This window comes from Diadema setosum, chromosome 4, assembly GCF_964275005.1.
Source record: "Diadema setosum chromosome 4, eeDiaSeto1, whole genome shotgun sequence".
Taxonomy (NCBI): domain Eukaryota; kingdom Metazoa; phylum Echinodermata; class Echinoidea; order Diadematoida; family Diadematidae; genus Diadema; species Diadema setosum.
In genome coordinates, this window is record NC_092688.1 from 20,431,116 (window position 1) to 20,451,348 (window position 20,233).

Below are 20,233 nucleotides of genomic sequence, written 5' to 3' on the forward strand. Positions count from 1 at the left end.
TCGAATGGCACCAAAATGGATGTAAAAAATGCAGATGATGAGAATCGCACTTTAACTGGGGGTGGGGGGGGGGGGGGTGTGGCATTGGTCTCTGTCCGTCATATTCTTCGTGCATAGTAATCTACAGAGTGCCCTTCTACTCGTCACGCACTGATTTTTATCCTTACTCATCAATGGCAGTCAGACTCCTCCAAATCTAACAAAGTCATCTTCCGAGATGATCTTCATTCGACTCCAAATATACGATGTATATTTCTTTCTTGCTGAATCACGGCTTGTATTCATCAATTCTTTATTATATATCACATTTTATATTACATTGCATATCCACATTCATGCATATATACATACATATATATATATATATATATATATATATATATATATATGTATATATATATATATATATGTATATATATATATATATATATATATATATATATATATATATATATGTATATGAATTTGTGTGCAGAAATATATATATATATATATATATATATATATATATATATATATATGTATGTAATAATAATAATAATAATAGTAATAATAATAATAATTAAAAAAACAAAACTAAAACCAAGTTCATGCTGAATTCACCAACAGTTTATTTCGGCACGCTCTTTCTGAAGTGTTGATACTCAGAGACAAATAACAATTAAGTCATAACAATATTGCAACCCGTCGCAATATTCGAATTGCTCGAAAACTTGTGTGCCGAAATACTGTAATCTGTTGGTGAATACAGCATGAACTTGGTTTTAGTTTTGTTGTCGATGATATTATCACGCCAACACGTGGACAACTCACTCAATATAAAGATAATTACATTGTATAATAATAATAATAATGATAATAGTAATAATACTAAAAATAATTATATATATATATATATATATATATATATATATACATATAAGTTGAGATTTCACGTATTGGCTCCACGAAGAAATGAAGAAACAAACTGGTAATGCATTTTCGGCCAATAAAGCATGAATTTATTCGACTAAAATTTTTGGCGTCCTACGCCTTCTTCAGGAGTCTTGACAATGACGGTATCAAAACAAAGCAAAACAAAAAATTTGTAAATATTTTTTGTATATATATCTATATATATATATATATATATATATATATATATATATATATATATATCTTTATATATATATATATATATATATATATATATATATATATGTATATATATGATATATATATGTGTATATATATATATATATATATATATATACAGAAGTAAATTTTTTGGTTCACTCCTGAAATCTCCTTGAATTCAAACGTTTTGATCAATGCGTCGGATCTCATCATTGTCTAAGTTGTTTAGAGGCAGGTAAACTGTGCATGTGTGAAGTAAATCCTTATACAGGATCACAACCTAACGAGATTTGTCCGAATGTAGACCTATCAGCACTGATCAGGATCCGCGGTGCGTTTCTTTTATAAATCGTGTATGTGTATTTGTGTTTGTGTGTGCTGGGAGGGGTCATCCGACGGCTTGACTTAATAGCCAAAATCACAATGAATATTGTCAAAGTAAATTTCTATCATCAAAATCATCCACAAGCTCAACTATTTACCAGGAAGAGGTGGCACATCATGCCACGAACTGACCATTGACCCATGACTGCTATCAATCTACTGACCCACGACAACTCTCAGTCCCCACAAAACAGATCCTTGATTTGCGGTTGCGCGAGATTTCTACATTACAATACCTCTCAGTTTAAATGTGTCCCAAATCATTGTCTTTCCTCCCAGGGTCTGGATAGGTCAAACTCGTGAAAAGAACTAGGGGCCTGTCCGCTGCATTATATGGCACCCTGTTAAACCAGGGAGGTGGAAAAGACTTCTCACGGTACCCTGGTTGAACAACGCCGATGTATACCAACAACACTTAATTAAGAAAGTTTCGATTTGTATTGACTTATGGGATAAAATGACGATAGAAAATAACCAATGGTGATGAAGATTAATTTTTTGATAAGAAGAAGAGAAGAAGTAAAATAAAGAAGAACATAAAAAGACGGGGGATAATAAGGAAAGACAACTGATAAGAGTGTGGTGATAAGCGATAGGTAATGACGATTGACAAGCTGATTTGGAGTTACAAAAAGAGCTCAAATAACATACTCCTTCTAAACTTTCTATATCCACGGGTATACCCTCAATCAACTAAACGTAATACTTGCACCGTCCTTTAAAAAAATTTCGTTAAGAACTACATGACTGAATAGTGATCACAATGATTTCTGCTGTTTCGGGACAACACATGGACGTCATTTTTTATTTCATCATGAGATCAGTTTTGACGTGCTAGCATGATAGCAGGGATAAAATATGATCAACACCAAACGTCTTTTGCCAGGGTCGTGCTAGCGACGTACGTAAGAATTTTGATCTTGATTTATTGTTGATCCACATCTCAAACAGGAATATAATAATACAATCAAGAGAATATAAGATGTAATGTTGCCATCAAGAGAAAAGACAATTTTACAATCATGAAAAGTGATGAATCTACTACTTGTAAAAAGCAAAGCTTGTATTGTATAGATCCCTAGACGTGACGACTAAACAATATTCAATAGTGATGAAGTTTCGATATTCTCGCTGTCAAGAAAGCGATAAAAGCGATAAATTTACTTTGACAGATTTCAAAGGTACAGCTACCGTGTAGTTTAGAACTATTCAAAGGACTGATCTGTGAAAGAATAAGGTCAGTGGCGTATCTAGGGAAAACGGCGCCCGGGGCAAGCACGAAAATTGCGTCCCTAATTTCTGAAAAAGTGTTCAACCCCAACACCATCCCGGTAGGGACTTTAAACAAAGTTTACATGATGCTTTTTCAAGCACTTAAAAGGGATCTTTTGAGGGTGATTTAAATGTAATGAATTTTGATAGATTTTGGCGAGCGAGCCGAAAATTTTTATATTTCAGCTTACAAAACATGGAATTCTTGTCATTTTTTGCTTACCAAATCTTACAATTCTAATCAAGATAATATCGGTAGTGATGGCCTTATAGATAACGATTTATACCAAAAAACTGAGGACTTTAAAAAATACTCTAAATTAGTGAGCTGAAATTTGTATATGTCCTCGTCATCATCACGTATCGTTCTTATCTTTTTTTATACAAATTTTGGCGAGCGAGCGCAGCGAGCGAGCTGAAAATTTGTGTATTTCAGCTTACAAACATGGAATTCTTGTCATTTTTTGCTTATTAAATCTCACAATTTTAGTGACGACCTTATAGATAACGATTTATACCAACAAACTGAGGACTTGAAAAAAAAAATACTCTAAATAAGTACGAGCGAGTGAACCGAAATTTGTTTATTTCTGCGTCATCATTACGTTTTTTTCTTATCTTTTTTGATTTTTTTTGCGCCCCCCTCCGCCGTATGTTCGAAACCGTTGGCGTCCTCTTTTGATCCAATCGGCGATCGCTTCAGAACGAATGAAATTGCAGTCGCTGCTCCGTGTAACATTTTTCCCGAAAATTGTTGTATTTCAGCTTACAAATCATGAAACTCTTGTCATTCTTTGCTTATTAAATCTTACAATTCTAATCAAGATATAGTGACAGCCTTATAGATAACGATTTATACCAACAAACTGAGGACTTGAAAAAAATACTCTAAATTAGTACGAGCGAGTGAGCAGAAATTTGTATATTTCCGCGTCATCATTACGTTTTGTTGTTATCTTGTTTGATTCGGGTTTTTTTTTTTTGCGCCCCCCCCCCCCCGCCCGTATGTTCGAAACCGTTGGCGCCTTCTTTTGATCCAATTGGCGATCGCTTCAGAACGAAAGAAATTGCAGCCGCTGCTCCGTGAAACATTTTGCCTGCTAAATATAAAATGACATGTGTGAACACAATAGACACTGTCATTTTGTCATCATCATGTTTTGTTCTTACCGTTTGGTCTTACCTTCTCTTTTATATAAATTTTGGCTAGCGAGCGCAGCGAGCGAGCCGAAAATTTTTGTATTTCAGCTCACAGAACATGGAATTTTTGTGTGAACACAATAAACATTGTCCTTTTGTCCGCGTCATCATGTTTTGTTTTTATCTTGTTTGATTTGGTTTTCTGCCCCCCCCCCACTCTCCCTCCCCCCTTCCAGGCGAGTTTTTTTTTTCCTTCTTCTTCTCCTTTTCTTTTTTTTCTTTTTCTTCTTCGTTTTTTTCCCCCTTTTTTTCTTCTTTTTTTTTCTTTTTTTTCTTTTTTTTTTTTTTTTTTGCGCCCCCAAGGAGTGGCGCCCGGGGCACGTGCCCCCCTTGCCCCTCCCTAGATACGCCACTGCTGCGGGGTAAACGCTGCTTTATTTTCTGGATACACGACAGCCGGGTAGTGAAAAGGCTTTGACAACCCATACTCCAGTCCCGCTCTGCATGATTGTATTCTCGCAGATATTGATGAAACTGCCAAAAATGATGTCGCATTCATTGAAAGGGCTTATGGACTTTCGAAAATAAAAATTCAATTCAACGATGAGAAAATCTAGACTAGTTATAATCTGCTCTCAGAAAATTGATTTGCGAAAGCAGCTACAGAGTATTTGGCCGTGAAAACATTGCCATAAACATGATCGGATGATTAAATGGTTACGCATGTTAACGATCGGCGCAATATTGTAACTTCTCAAACAGTTCGATATAGGCGCCTTAACATCTAGTATCAACTTTGTGAGGCATGATGACATCATATCAAAAGAAATACTTTCAATTCAATTCATTTGTTTTCATTCCTCCCCCCCCCCCAACAAGTCATGATCAACAAATCACGATATGAATATATTCTCTATTGGTATAACAAATTGGTGCTGTCGTTGTTATGTTTCCAGTGTTCCACGTGTTACAAGCTTGGCTTTTAAGTGGAACACTGTTTTCCATCGTTATTATTTACTCTTTTTTTTGTTACCATGACAGAGTGCATTGTTTCTTTTTATGACATCATTCGTGCATATATTTCATATTGTATTTGAAAAAAAAAAGAACTGCCCTTATCAGACGAATGAAAAATATATCGACAACTTGTACCGCTTTGAATCATGTTCTCTTTTTCTTTTTTGATGATGGAAATAATTAAACTATTGAATTGAATTGAATTGAATTGAGTATCGAGAATCACCCTTGACTTATCCGTAATAGAATGGTGATATCTACAATACTAATGATTACCGAGTCTCTGCATGATTATACAGTTATCATGAATAATCTCCTATTATTACCGTCATTATTGTTAACGTTGTTTCTATTTCAATTGCTACATTTTTATTTTGTTTTCGATGTTACTTTTTTTTTAGTATTTTACACTGTTAAACTGCTACTCCAGAATATCTGCTTAAAATGCTCTTCATAGATGTAAGAGAAAACGTTGAGCAAAGATTAATTATTTTCCATAATGTACCGGTACTGATACCTAGACCAGCGCAGCGAACCCAATTCGATTGTTTCCACGGTCGAACTTGGTGTATACACTGCGAAGGAAAGGCTCCCCTAAAACCCAGAGTGCCTGGTCGCCAAAATCTTGGAATGCAGCGATGCATAAGGACTCGTGACCTTGCGTGATCTATCAAGCATAGAGATGCAAAAGACAACGGAAAACACAGACATGACTCTATAACCCGATAACCGTCTTGTATAGAATATTTTATGTATTGAACATAAACACACACACACGAGCACACACGCACACACACATACACAATATGCCATCTTATCAAACAAGACCACAACACAAAGTGAATGTAAAAATATAAAGAATTAAAAGTTCAGTTCAATTCAGTCTATTTCATTTTTCTCTTTTTCTACAGAACATAACGTAATATACGAAAATTTCAAGTGATCTAGAATACACAAGCGTGGAATGTACAATGAAAATCAGAGGCATGAACGAATTCCAAGCATATAATTGAAATGAGCGTGGAACTTCCAAAAACTGCTATAGATCTGATTCATAACTTGTGTTTTATCCATTATGCCATTTCTTTACAAACCAGTGTTTATGATGTAGGCTAAATTCATCTACCTCCGCAAAGCCATTTCAATTCCCTGCAATTCGCCCCGATCAGGGACCTCTGTCACACCTCCCTGCCCTGATCACTCATTTTCGAATCTTCCTTGTTCAAACGACGTAAACCCAGTCTATCATGTTAACTTGAAGGCTAGATTAAAAAGGAAATTAAAAAACTAGGCTCTGTGAGTCGCCATGACAGTGATCTATACATAATTTTAAATGTGAGGGGAGAAATCGCCAAAGTTCCAAGGCAGCTTTTGTCGCCTTCACGTCTCGTTATTCTAAAAAAATGTCTAGAGATCTATAGGAGAGTTTAAAAAAAAAACAAAAACAAAAACAAACATCAAAATGTCTTCAAACTAAAGTGGCACCTCGGAGAGTTTTAACATGTCGCCTTTCCTCTTCCTTGCCTTCTTCGCATTAATTGTCAGCCTAATTTACAATGTAGGCGGCTAGGCGAGTGTCAGTGAGTTGTGTTTTTGTTGCTTATAATTCCATGAAGACTTCTTCATACCTGCCCACTCACCTTGTTAACATAGTCCCGCCCGGTCAAGACGTATGCCATGCCGTTCAGGGTGAAGGTAAGGTCAGGAAGAGCATCAATGTTACTGCAGGGAATGACGTACTATCGAAGAAAATAACCATAGAGATAACATGTTCAAGAACATAGAATAGCAAAATAAAACAATATGACATGTGGTTTTAATTTGCCATTAATGCCACATGTCAGTGCATTAAGTACGCCCAGCATCACAAAACCAATGAGACAGGAGCAGCGGTTTTTTATTTTGTCGATAGAAAACAAATTCACAAAGAGATTACTAGCTTTCAGATTAGAAAGGTATATGACTCATTCAAATTTCATACTTCTAACCCGCCAAAGTATAGATGACGGAAAGTTACAAGATTTTATTAATTAAATATTAAGCAAAGGGGGGGGGGGCTTGAGGGATAGGAGTCATTCGAGAGCACTTAGTCACGTTTTATTGTGCGTGGATCGAGTGAGAAACAAAACGGGGATTTGAAACTCGATAGTAACCACTGTGAAGGGCTCGTTGATTCAGCCACAACTTGGTACACTTCATAACGACATCCATGATTACGTTAGGTACCAAAGTTACTGCTAGCTGTATTTAAGTTTTTCTGTCACATATATTCTGTGTGCAGAACGGAGAAAAGCATCTTGAGGAAGAGAAAACGAGGAATTTCAGTTAAAATGAAGCAGATTCAGCAGAAGTAGATGTGATACACGTCAACAAATCTTGAAGACTGTAAATATGGAGTTTGAATATACAGCGACGACTATTAACTCTCATCAATGGAATAAAACACAATGCTTAAAAACCCCTTTCAGGAATCGATGTAGTGTTGCTCATAAAACAGAAGAGAATTTAAAGAATTTATTTACTTTCGTTAAGACACTTAATAAGTATGCTTTAAACATAACGGGAAAATGCGTTTACATTACATTTTTTTTTTTTTTTTTTTTTTTTTTTATGTCACACCTGTATTTACGCGGGGTGCAGGGCCGGGGCAATAATTGGTGACAACCCCTCCCACATTATAGACGGAAAGAATATAAGAAGGAAAATTTTTGGAAATTCATAGGTGTTGTGATTTTTGTTCCTTTTTTTTTTACTATCTTTTTTTTTAAATAATTCCCTACATCCCCTTCCCGATGCCCCCGATATTGTTGTGTTCCAAGTACCTCCCCGTATTGGGTTTCGATAGCGCCGAGTTTCTCCATGAAGCCGTCGATGAGGGGGCTAGGCACACCGATTGATGAGCAGCCAGTGTCAACTGCTGCCTGGTAATGTGGGCAGAATTTGCTCTCCCCGAGGGTTACGCTGTAGATAGAATGACAACACAATATAGTGTGCAAACACTAAAATAATTGTGTAATAAAGTAAAAGATTCCAATTATTCCTTAAAGAATCAGAGAAGAAATAATCTTAAGTAATGATACACTCGGGGTTTTGAAGTAACTACTAATAACTAGTGAATTTCTACCTATTGCTATGTACTTCTCGACATCATACGGTTTTAAGTAAGAGAACAAAGTTTACAATAAAACATGAAATAACGCACAAAGATTAGGAAAATGTAAGCAGTATCGCAAAAATAAATGAGCCGTAATCATTGTCAGTCAGTATTCACAATCAACTTTTGTATTCTGTGGGCTATTCTCGCCATTCTCCAATCCAATAATATTCACGACTGATTTTTGGTCTCTCTACATATTGGCAGGCTTTAGAAGTGCGACGCTTATTAGGCAAAAAAGAAAAAAGAAAAAAAAAGATGGTGTTCCCCAAGTCGTCATGCGCGTCGCAGATCTAAAGCTTACTCTTATGTAGGTGAAACGAGAGGTGTATATACCATCGTTTCTCACCTCTCCACTTTGATCTGCCACTGTCCTTGACGAGACACATCTACGTAGTGGAAGTCTCCAGTGTATCGAAGAGGGTCTGCTCCGCCGAAGACAACCTCACCTCCAGGATGATCTGTATGAGGGTTCCTAGACAGTAGACATGGAGTGAAAGAGAAAGATTATATGCCCGTTATCTACATACTCGAGTTGAAACGGGGTTGAAATGCCTGTCTGGAGTGACTAAAGGTCCATCTAGACATTTGTATTATACAAGTGTATATAGTTACAGGTTCATTAGTTACTCAAAGACCAAATAAGTAGGGATTGAGTTTAAGCAGTAATATCAGAAAAATATATAAGTAAAAATGATGAAAATGGGCCAATCCATTCAAAATTATGATTTTTTTTCAAGTTTCGGTGCCTTCATTGCTGGATAATGAGATTACAGCACTTTATGCAGTGTCCCCCTTCTAAATCTATCAAACGAGCAATCCAAGCGCATAAATGTCATTCACATCCGCTCAAGATTTCAATGGGGCCATTTCATTTCTCCAAAAGGAATTCATATTCATAACTAGTGTATTCATTTTAGCACTGTATCAACATGTATACACTTTAATATGTTTTTATGTCTTTACAGTTGTTTCCCTTCATGATCCGATCTCAAGATGTAATGATACGTACTACTACTATACTACTACTACTACTACTACTGCTACTCAATGATACCGGTATCAATTATCCAGGGTAGCCTCTTCCACGCCATATCTTTTTTTTTTTTTTTTTTTTTTTTTTTTTACATCATTGCCTCGGTACCTATTAACAATACACCTAGCTAGAGAGGGACAACCCAGATGAGATATGTTATTTTGTCCAATTGTAAGCATTTTACAGGACACAAGCTTGGGACCTCCGTTTGATACTAAAGAATCCAAAATCGACTCCATCACAGTAGTAGCTATGTAGAGTAAAGAAAGAGCCTAACTATAGTTTACTGTATGATAAAACTGTATTCAAAATTCTATGCAAAGCCATACGACGAAGATTGATCTGGTAACCATAGAAACCCAAAGCCCGAGGCTCTAAGAGCAACTACTTGGTTGCATTATGTCCTGGCACTAACTAGGAATTCGTACAATATCGTGCAGGCCTACGCCGATTGGCGACTTTGGTTGCCCTATTCTTATATAGCGAATCAATTTCATTGACGATTGCTGATTTTGACTGCCCTATCTAAGAAATTAAATGACCTATTAATACTTTCTCATGCACTATGCACGCGAAATTGAGTGACCTATCTTTACTTATTGCCTTTACAAAGTGAACGGGAAAACCAACATAATACTGGCTTTTCGATGGGATTTCACACATCGCGCATAATATCCTTTGTGCGGGGGAAGCACTTCCATGATTGGAGTGGGAACAGTACAAGGAAACGTTCTTGGCAACTCACCTGGCGAGGTAGACTGAAAAAACGGGATCGTGAATAAGTCCCTGTTTGACGAGGTTGTCGAAGACGGGCACATTGCTGACTTCGGCGGAGCTCGGATACCCCAACCCCAAAATTCCGTCGTACCTCGCATTGAGAAAGGGGAGACACGCCATGGTGGTGGTTTCTCCAAAGAGCTGGTTTTTTAAGGTCACGCCACCTATCTAAAAATTTATGAAATTATTAAAACACGTGTGCCTGTCATAAGTAATTGGAATTTTGACAATTAATCATAGCGTGGTTTAAGGTTTGTAGGCTTGTTTGTTGGAAGACAACATAATCATGATATCGGTGACGCAATAAAGAGTGTTTGCCAGGGCTTATGATCTACAGTCTTCGTAGCCAGTATCATTTTGAATCAATATTGCATACTGTTTTGTTATCAATGACGCATCACAATAGTGAGAGACATCGCATCACTTCTACGCGAAGTGACATTTCCCCTGAATATGAATAAAGAATAGAATTTGAAACAAGCATCACAACAAAAGAATATTAAAGATGCAACACTATTTTTCTATGATTCTCAAACATTTATATCATATATAGATGATATCATTCCACAGATGGGGAGATGACCATTACCGTACCATGAAGAGAATAAGTCTTATTCTGGGAGCAATATTTTGGCATATCTTTGTATAAATATTTCTTCCAATTCAGTCAGTTATAATTTCCACAAACTATATATCTACAGAGCAAACAATACTAACGATAGGGTAATAAGATTCCATGCAGGGCTACACAGAATACCCTTACATCATAGGTAATTAAGTTACAGGTTACGCTATAATCAGTCTGTACAGTATGTCACATTCATATTTGGAATTAAAGTAATATGAGGGTAAGCCTACAGGAGAGCAGATCTCTGCTCGTTGGGGTTGCTCACCATGACAGTATCTTGGCTCACGAAGCCTTCGCAGTAACAGATGATGTATGATACAGACCACTTGGTGCCGTTTGCAACGTACGTTGACGACTTGGAACTGTTATACGTGTGATGTCGTCCTATGAAAAAATTACAAATATCTAATTGATAAAAGAGACCATGTCTTCTTGTTCATTCAATAAAAGTGTTTGTTTGACTGATAGGAGTGGGTAAATGTTTGTAGAGGAGTATAAGACTTTTTGATGGTGTCTCTTAAAAGGTGTCTTTCCCTTTATGGAAAGATGCTAAAAAGTTCTATTAACCTTGCATGTATTTAAGTTTGATTTATAAAAAAAATCAGGTAACATGCCCTGCTGGATGTGGGCATAAGGAGACGTATAAAAGTCACACATGGAAATATTGAATAACATTGGAAGCTTACCATAAAATCATACTAAATTCTAGAAAAATAGGTTCAATTTTGCACCTTTACCAGTGTCACACTGGGTGCACCTTTAAAGGTAGGGGATACCTTTTACAGACCTCCCAAAATGCAGCAAAACATTAAATATGAACCTCAGGGGACTTGTTTAGTCCACTGCTGAGAAATTTGGAAGTCAACAGTTATCTACAATTTGAATAATGCACAAAACTCAACTACTCAGTAGTTCTGTGTGTCAGCCACACTTAAGCCTTTTTGTTGCAGTCTTCTGTATTTTTTTTTAATCTATAAACACAAATCTAAAAGTATAAGAGCTGATGTAATAACATATAGAGTGTGTGGCAAGAATGTATATAGAAATGTCTGTAAGTTTTGATGAACTTTCTTCACAAAATATACATGATGGACACACATGCAGTGTATGGGTCTGCAAAGGTAGCCTAGTAATGTACTGGAATTTACGGTGAGCCCCGTTCATCCCCAGACAGCCCCGTTCGTAATTCAATTCAAAATCTAACGGTCAATAAAAATGTACTAAATGTTACCTTCCACTTTCAATACTTTATGGGAGTTTCTAAAATGATACTCTCTTCAACATACCTTTGTATTTATACAACTCCTCATTTAAGGCATGCAAATGGGATTCCCTACCTTCAAGGGTGCGAATTTGCACCGTTCAGACGAGAAAGGTGCAAAGTTTCACCTCTAGAGGTGCGCCCATTGTACCATTCTGGTCTGGAAGGTGCAAAATTGCACCCAAAAGGTGCTCCCAGTGTTATACCGGTAAAGGTGCAATGTTAAATTTTTTTTTTTCAGCGTACTTTTCATTGCAAACTCCTTTAAAACTTTGACAGTGAAATGCAATTTTCCAAGTGAGAACTGTCCTGTGAACCAATTCATATTTGGAACATCTGCGCGGGAGCTACGCGCTGGTGATATCCGTTATTGTGAAGGTTTGTTCATCCCAAAATGAAGTACGGTTCCTTTTTTGAAGGTGTGTTTATCCAAAATTGGAAAAAGGCCTTGTAATTGTAATAATGTTCGTAATCAGAAAATGGAATAATTTTCGTTAATTCGAAAATAAAAAGACGGTGGTACTAACGTACATGTACCATCGGAATAACGAACTTTCGGAAAAAAACAACAACCCACTGTGACTCATTTATAGGCCTATGCAATGTATGCCATTGTACAATTGTCCCATATTTACATAATCATCAAGCCATGACTACAATATCATGAAATTAGAAAATAGGAATGTTCAGGTGACAACCGTACCATTGAAATCTTTATGACTGCATAATTGAAATCATGTCATTCAGCGATTTATGCCACTTTTCCTCTCTGCAGTGCCCAGCACTTCATTCTACAAACGTTTTATTAGCAGTGAGCAGGAGTACAGACACTTACTGATCCAGCCGGATTCTTGAGAAAACGAGGACGAAGCAACCCAAAGATCACTGCTGCCCGTATCAAATACAACGTTGAACATCTGTGGCGGTGTTCCAATTGATATAGATCCATAGTACTGGATCTTTGAGTGAATCCCCAGTGATCATGTGACAGAAAAAAGTGGTAAAGTACTAGGTTAACTATACAAGCGACAAGACCTGCACAGAGCGTAAGTTGAGGATGTTAATAGGGAGTTTTCGATTGGGTGAACGAGAAGGAAGTGCCGCCGAGCGCAACCGTACGTCAAGGCGTCACGTCTGTACGTTTAGCCGCTGCTAAAACACATTTCGATTTCGGGCGTCACGTCTCGTGTAAGCGTGGCGCGTGCAGGAGGCAACCTGTGCCTTGGGTGCATATATGCGGAAATTGTGACTTGTTTCTGTACTTGTAATATTTATTTTGTCTTTGACGATGCCGAATAAGTATCCTGGGATGGATTTTGTGGATTTTAAAACATGATACATGGTAAGACTACAAGGTACTTGCACTGCACCAGCCTAAGCACCGAGATGTGATTGCGTACGTACAGCATTACGTGTAAATGCATGTGTGGGACTACGGTATGCAGTTGCAAAGTGCGAAACAGTGAAAGCGGGCAAATAAATTGGGTAGCAGAGGCTGTAGTTTGTATGTCAGCGCTGCTGATGTGACGTATCAAGATCATAAGCTTTCATGTAATTAGAATATCAATATTCTCTCGAAAGAAAAAGGAAAACAGGTGAACTGAGCACGGAATTCCCGAGAGTCATCGTGCTCTTTCGCATGATTTTCGTATATCGCGAGAGGAGTATGACGTCATAGATTAGGTGGGTTGAGCGCGGCGCAACCGATTAGGGTGGACGGTGATAACCGGGGTAACGCATTCGAAATTTGTACGATGAGCCGTGGGTCGACACTCGCGCATGCGCAGTACGTAAAATCTACGTCATAACAGGGTGACGCCTGGCTCAAACGTGCAAATCGAAAAGTCCCTATTGTGAACGAAACAAAACTAAGCCTCCATAGATACTTTATAAGCTACGTTCACCTTCAAATTTAGCTTTTTATGAAAATAATTCACTCGACTTCATTTAAAAACTGACGTCAAAATGACTTAGATGACCAAACCCAATGAAAAGTAAGGTCGATTGTCATGTGATCATGGAAAAGTTCATGTGAGCTGGTCATGTCAACTTATGATCAAGTAACTCAATTTAGAAACTGAAAAGAAAAAAGATTTATGCTAGAATAAAGAAAAAAATGATAATGCAAAATGTGGATTCGCTTGTATACTACATCGTAAGATCTCTAATGAGGTATTACCGAAAAATGAAGATAATATCTATACAATGATAAACAATAGTAGTATTTGGTTTTGATGAACGAACATCACGATAGTCGGTAAGGGTGACAGCCACGGAAGAGGTAGAACGACTGTGGCCTGACGTCATGTTGGCTCTAGCAGTGGGAGTCTGGTTTAGGAGCCTCTTTCTGGCCATATGCCGTCGATCCGAGTCCATCTTGTGGAGGGGAATCCTATAAAAGATGAGGTAGGAGATGAGCTTATGCTACTATTGATTCCAGGAAACCACCTGCACGATAATAACGTTGAAGAAGTCTTGGTTGCACGGACACACTTTTAGGTACTTAATGTTTAAGGAACAAGCGGATGATTTAGGCTACGCCGATTAAACGTAGTTTTTCTCCTCTTTTTACTGAAGAGTCAGACAATTAAGAAGAGACGAGATCAATTACCACGTCGTGTAGACCCGGCTATCGAGGCATACAAAATTGTATCACTTGACGGTATTGACTGATCGAATAACGATTGAAAAAAAAAATGATTTGAATAATCATCGTGCAATCGCGAACGCAGAAATATCAGTTAAACAATCTGTTATGTTTGAAGAAAGAACGGGACCCATGAAGTTTAAAAGTTTGGGTTGTTTCTGTATTCCGCTTTCGTCACCTATATGTTCGTGAAACCATTTGAAATGTCAGCAATGTGACGATAATATACAACGAATTTTACCATAAAGTCTAGAGCACTTTACAAATTCCTTCAAAAGTCTTGCAGAATAAATTTTCCCCCTCAAAATGCCTTGGGTAAAGGGAATGTATAAATGTCATTAAAAATGCCTCGAATTGCAATTCTATGTGCTCTTAGAACTATGCTCTTTGACAATTGAATTAAAAACAAAACAAGCAAAGCTCATAAAACTCTGAAACAGAAAGGAACTGAAATACGCTTGTATCATATTTCTGAGAGATGTATTTTAGTTTCTATTCAAATCACACGAGCGAGCACTTACCGCTGTCGACAAATAACTCTTGATATATGAATACAATGTGTCTGATACTAAGATCATAAATCATAAACCAAAAAATCATTCAAAGCAGCACTTATTTCATGTCACAAGCCTTTCCCTCATATGTAATGAAGTGTTACAATCATACCTGAAAAGATTCCCATTTATCACTCCGATCAACATCAGCAGAGTCACAAACGACTTCATCTTCTTACAACGCCAGATACATGCAGATAACACCGAAGAAGGAGGGTTTAGGTTACAGTCGGAAAGACAGAAAATATAGGCATGACCGGTGTGAAAGAGGTTCGTTAACTTAGCTTTGGACTCCTATGTCAGCTCTCGTACAAATATCATACCACGAGTACTGGAACTCTCATTTCACAAAACGGAGATCGAGTGCACGCGCGCCCATAGGCCTATTGTCTACAAACGGACGAAGGGTCAGTTTGGACAATCAAGCGGCATTACTCGAAAGCAGAAAAGCGCAAAAGCGCATGGGAACGGTCATTAGCACATTGGCATCAGATAGAAGCATCAATGTCTGTCGTTCCTTTGAAATTTATATATCACAGTTTATGGAATATTGAAAAGAATATGTGTACAAGTGTGTGTGTGTGTGTGTGTGTGTACGCGTGTATGTGTATGTGTGTATGTACTGTAAATAACATCTGTGCGTCGAATGGCACCAAAATGGATGTAAAAATGCAGATGATGAGAATCGCACTTTAAGGGGGGGGGGGGCATTGGTCTCTGTCCGTCAAATTCTTGTAATTGATGTCCCCTGGGGGATTCTCATTCTCCTTCATCATGTATAGAAGCCTACAGAGTGCCCTTCTACTCATCACCCACTGATTTCATCCGTATACTCATTAATAGCAGTCAGATTCCTCTCCAAATATAACAAAGTCACCTTCGGAGATTATCCTTATTCGACTCCGAATAAATGATGAATCTTCCTTTGTTGCTGAATCATGGCTTGTATTTATCATGTGAATCGGAGAAAATTTTCTCTCAAACATTATATTTTATACTATATTATACACACACATACATATAATACATATAGGACCCATATATATATATATATATATATGCATATATGTATATGTATATATATATATATATATATATGCATATATGTATATGTATATGTATATATATATATATATATATATATATATATTTGATTTTGAGTTTATTCATTTATTCAACCACGGTAAAAAGCTTGCTATCAGGTATGAGGCGTTTTTCAGCAAGGCCGTGAAATAATAACAAATCATAGGAATCATGCAATAACGAGAATGCAAATAAAAGCACGAAATAATCATTACAAACAAATGCCAAAAAAAAAAATAAAAAAGTCACAAAGTATGCAATGTGTAATATGAAAAGTTTAACATGAAAAGTATATACAATGAACAAAAGAAAGGAAAATAAGAATACAGAGATATAAAAGGTTTTGTAAAAAAAGAAAGAAAATATTTTTTGTATATGTATATACATATGATATATATATATATATATATATATATATATATATATATATATATATATATATATATGCATTATGTTGTCTGACAACTGACAATCAGGGATCCCCTTAATTGGTAGAGGGTCTTCCACTGATTTGCTGTGAGTTTCATGCTGAATGCCGCAGCAGTAAATCTAAATTTTTTGGTTCACTTCTGAAATCTCGTTGAATTCAAACGTCTTGAAAAATGCGTCGGATCTCATCATTGTCTATGTCGTTTAGAGGCAGATAAACTGTGCATGTGTAAACTAAATCCTTATACAGGATCACAACCTGTTCTAACGAGATTTGCCCGAAATCATGATCCGCGGAGAGTTTCTTTTATTTATTGTGTGTGCGTATTTGTGTTTGTGTGTGTTAAGAAAGAGGGGATCATCCGACGGCTTGACTTGATAGTCAAAATCACAATGAATATTGCAAAAGTAAATTATTTGTCGTTAAACCATACACACGCTCAACTATTCACCAGGAGAGATAGCACACCATGCCACGAACTAACCATTGAACCATGTCTTTTATCAAACTACTGACCCATGACAACCCTCAGTTCCCACAAAACAGACCATTGACAAATGCTTGATTTGCGGTTGAGAGACATTGGAACTTGACAATATACCTCTCAGTTTTAATGTCTCCCAAATTATTGTCTTTTCTCCCAGGGTTTGGATAGGTCAAAAACGTGATAAGAACGAGGCAGTTGGTGGAAGACCTCTCCCGGGTAACCATGGTTGAACAACGCCGGTTATACCAACAATGCTAAATTGAAATAGTTTGTACTTGTATCGACTTATGAAATGAAATTACGAGAGAAATAACCAATGGTAATGAAGATGGATTTTATGATCAGATATATTTAGATATATTCAGATTAATGACAGAATGAGAAATAACCAATGGTAATGAAGATGGATTTTATGATCAGATATATTTAGATATATTCAGATTAATGACAATCTCATTTGCTCAAAAGAAATTAGTGCACTTCGTTACAACCCAACTTATATCAGTAACTTTGGTTTGCTATCTCTTGAATTAATCACAGTACTAAATTTTTTTGAATTTTGTGAGTGTTGTATGTTGATTGTACAGCGCTGTGATCAGGTCCCTGTAAAAGCGCTCTATAAGAAATAGTTACAATAACTATAATTATAACTATAATTAGAATTTCTTTTTTAACTTCTTTTTTAACCGTCAATTTTACTTTTTCATTGTTTTGACAAACATCGAATCTCTTGATTTATAAACCCAACAGGAATAACACACTGACAAATGTCCTCGGTAATATCAAAAGCCTTCTTTCAATAAAGTGATTGTACATCCAATAATTCACTCTAGAATTTGCGCAGTCATAGTTTGACATCATATAAGATACACAGCAAAGATGACTGAGATACAATTAGGCAAATTTCATATCATTTTAACGACAATGTTTTAAAGCTTTAACCAAAATTTCTTTTTAGTCTTCTAAACAAGAAAATAAATAGTACGAAAGTGTGAAATACAAAGCGAGGCAAGTTTGTGAAACGCAGTAAATTATTCCATTGAATGATGCATAAACGTCTAATCTTTCGATTTAACCAGTTTGCTCAACTTGGCTTTGCTGTTACATCGTAATGGTGTACAATACAAATGTAAAAGTTCATGCTTACAACTGTAAGAGAAAGTCAGGTATACATGAATATACATGAAAATATACACTCCAGGACACGTCACTTTTGCGAGCGTGAATTTACAAACTCAAAACATAACCATAACTTTGAATGTCCGTGACATTTCCGACGAGTTTTTTTTTTTTCCTTGCAGAACCACGCACAGCTAAAAATGCGATTCTTCTTAGCTCCATTTATATTATATTAAATCTTCACAACAAAAGATAGATCCCATATGCAGGTGTTAGGTGTGCATTATATACAATCTGGGCCCTGTTGCATAAAACCCTTACCGCTGGACTTACCGCTCCTTTCTAGCGGTAAGTCTTCAAATCAGCGGTAAATTTTAGAATCCTTGATGCTGATTGGCTGTGATGCCTAATTTTGACGGTAGTTACCATTGAAATTCAATGGTAAGTTTTAAGCAACGGGCCCCTAGTTCTCAAAATTCCTTTGGTAATGTAAGTAAAATTACATGATCGAAGTATCACAGAGGAAATGTATGCAGAAACATGCACTTTTGATGTAACTGTACCCTCATGTACCCTCTGTATTGAAGGCGTTATTCTTTTCCACAACAAAAATGACTAAGATATCATAAAACACTGTAATATAATAGAAAAGCCGTCAATATCGTACGGAAGAATGAAAAGTATTTGCAATTAACAACTGAACTTGTGTCCATGAAATGATATCAGACTGACAAACATTAATATGTAAATTAATTCAGGACATGGTGTCGCCATTTCAAAATTGCCCCTCTAACCTTCACTCATATCTTTAGACTAGTCCTTGTTGAATAGAATTAAAAGAAAGACCATTCTTGAAGACTAGACAGCAAAACAGCTACTTAAATTTTAGTTTGTGTTTCTTTCTCTTCTTAAGGTCTTTAATTGTTATAAAAATACCGTTCATACGTGGTTATGAAAGAGATTAACAACGTCCAAAACAAAAGGAAGATTACAATTTGAAATTGTTAAGTGAAAGCAATAAAGAAGTATGTGATAATATATGAAGTCGTCGTAACACTGAGCATTATGCATAATATACTACTTGAGGTAAATGCTGGTAAAAGAGAGAGAACTTATGAAGTAATTAAGGAAACAGAGATATATGGATATTGGTGGACGGATGAATGACTAGAATTGTTGATTAATTGATAGAGGGTATACAGTAGCGTCGAAAGTGAGACTGCCGTAGGGACACTCACATAACGTTGTAATGAGGAGAAACAAACACGGAAGTACCATACACTCAGACAAGTACACTTCTAAAGAAAAATGGCTACTTCACGATGAGTTTATCGGAATTGTAAATTTAGATTATGACATCAACGATTGTTATGAAATTTAGTTTCCTTTACTTCCTTTCCGAATCGTAGATATGTTCATTTTACTGCTCAACAAAATATCTAGATAATCCCCCAAAATTTATAGGGCTAAGTGCAAATGAGAAAGCATGTTCAGTCTTTTAAAAAAAAGCATAATAACCATTTACCGACACGTTGAAACTACATTAAAGAATTCTAAATCATCTAGTCAGGTTTTCATCATGTGCTACCGCAACCTTCAATATCCACCAACAAAAGTAAGACTTCCTCCCCTTATGATGCCATTCTAACATCATCTCAAATTCGGTAGTCTTCTTCCTCCTCTTCTCTTTGTAGTGTCCAGTTGAATATATATCCAGGAAAAGGTAATCAGCATTAAATATCAATCCATGCAAAATTATAGCTTCTTCCTCTGAAATATACAAAGGCAAAGTGCAAATAATTTTGTATCTCCGATATTATGTAACATCACATTGTCTCCAAGGTCTTGAAGGTGGTAACCAAGAATCTAATTTCTTATCCTGAGTTCTTCATACAGTGCAGTCTCTTCAGAAAAAAAAAAAACCAAAACTGCTTTACAAGCGAGCCCTGCATAATCATAATAAAGCAGTCGAAATACAGTTTATAATAAAAAAAACAATGAACCTTGCAATGTCAAAATCCATCACAATACACTGCAAAAGTGAGGATAAGTTAAAACAGCAGAAAAAAGGCATAACATTAAAAAACACTATTGAACATAGTATTGTGTAAAAAGATGAAATTAAATA

The 20,233-nt window shown here is 36.4% G+C and overlaps 1 protein-coding gene across 1 annotated transcript; it reads right to left on the minus strand.

The window, feature by feature from the left end:
- Positions 1–5,446: 5,446 nt before the first annotated feature.
- On the minus strand, positions 5,447–14,161 carry LOC140227692 (renin-like). The gene is made up of 8 exons (XM_072308106.1): positions 14,030–14,161; positions 12,621–12,744; positions 10,790–10,908; positions 9,865–10,064; positions 8,433–8,558; positions 7,752–7,890; positions 6,570–6,668; positions 5,447–5,596 (listed from the first exon to the last, which is right to left on the minus strand). The coding sequence occupies exons 1-8, from the start codon at positions 14,159–14,161 to the stop codon at positions 5,447–5,449; spliced, it is 1,089 nt and encodes a 362-aa protein (XP_072164207.1).
- Between the last annotated feature and the right edge of the window lie 6,072 nt (positions 14,162–20,233).

What these genes read in the sequence shown, in the direction of transcription:
- LOC140227692 (XM_072308106.1), bottom strand. Translation starts at nt 14,161, where the DNA reads ATGGACTCGGATCGACGGCATATGGCCAGAAAGAGGCTCCTAAACCAG. An exon ending in TCAAGAATCCGGCTGGATCA is followed by an intron (nt 10,909 to 12,620) that starts GTAAGTGTCTGT and finishes ATTTTTTCATAG; the next exon opens with GACGACATCACACGTATAAC. An exon ending in TGAGCCAAGATACTGTCATG is followed by an intron (nt 10,065 to 10,789) that starts GTGAGCAACCCC and finishes ATAAATTTTTAG; the next exon opens with ATAGGTGGCGTGACCTTAAA.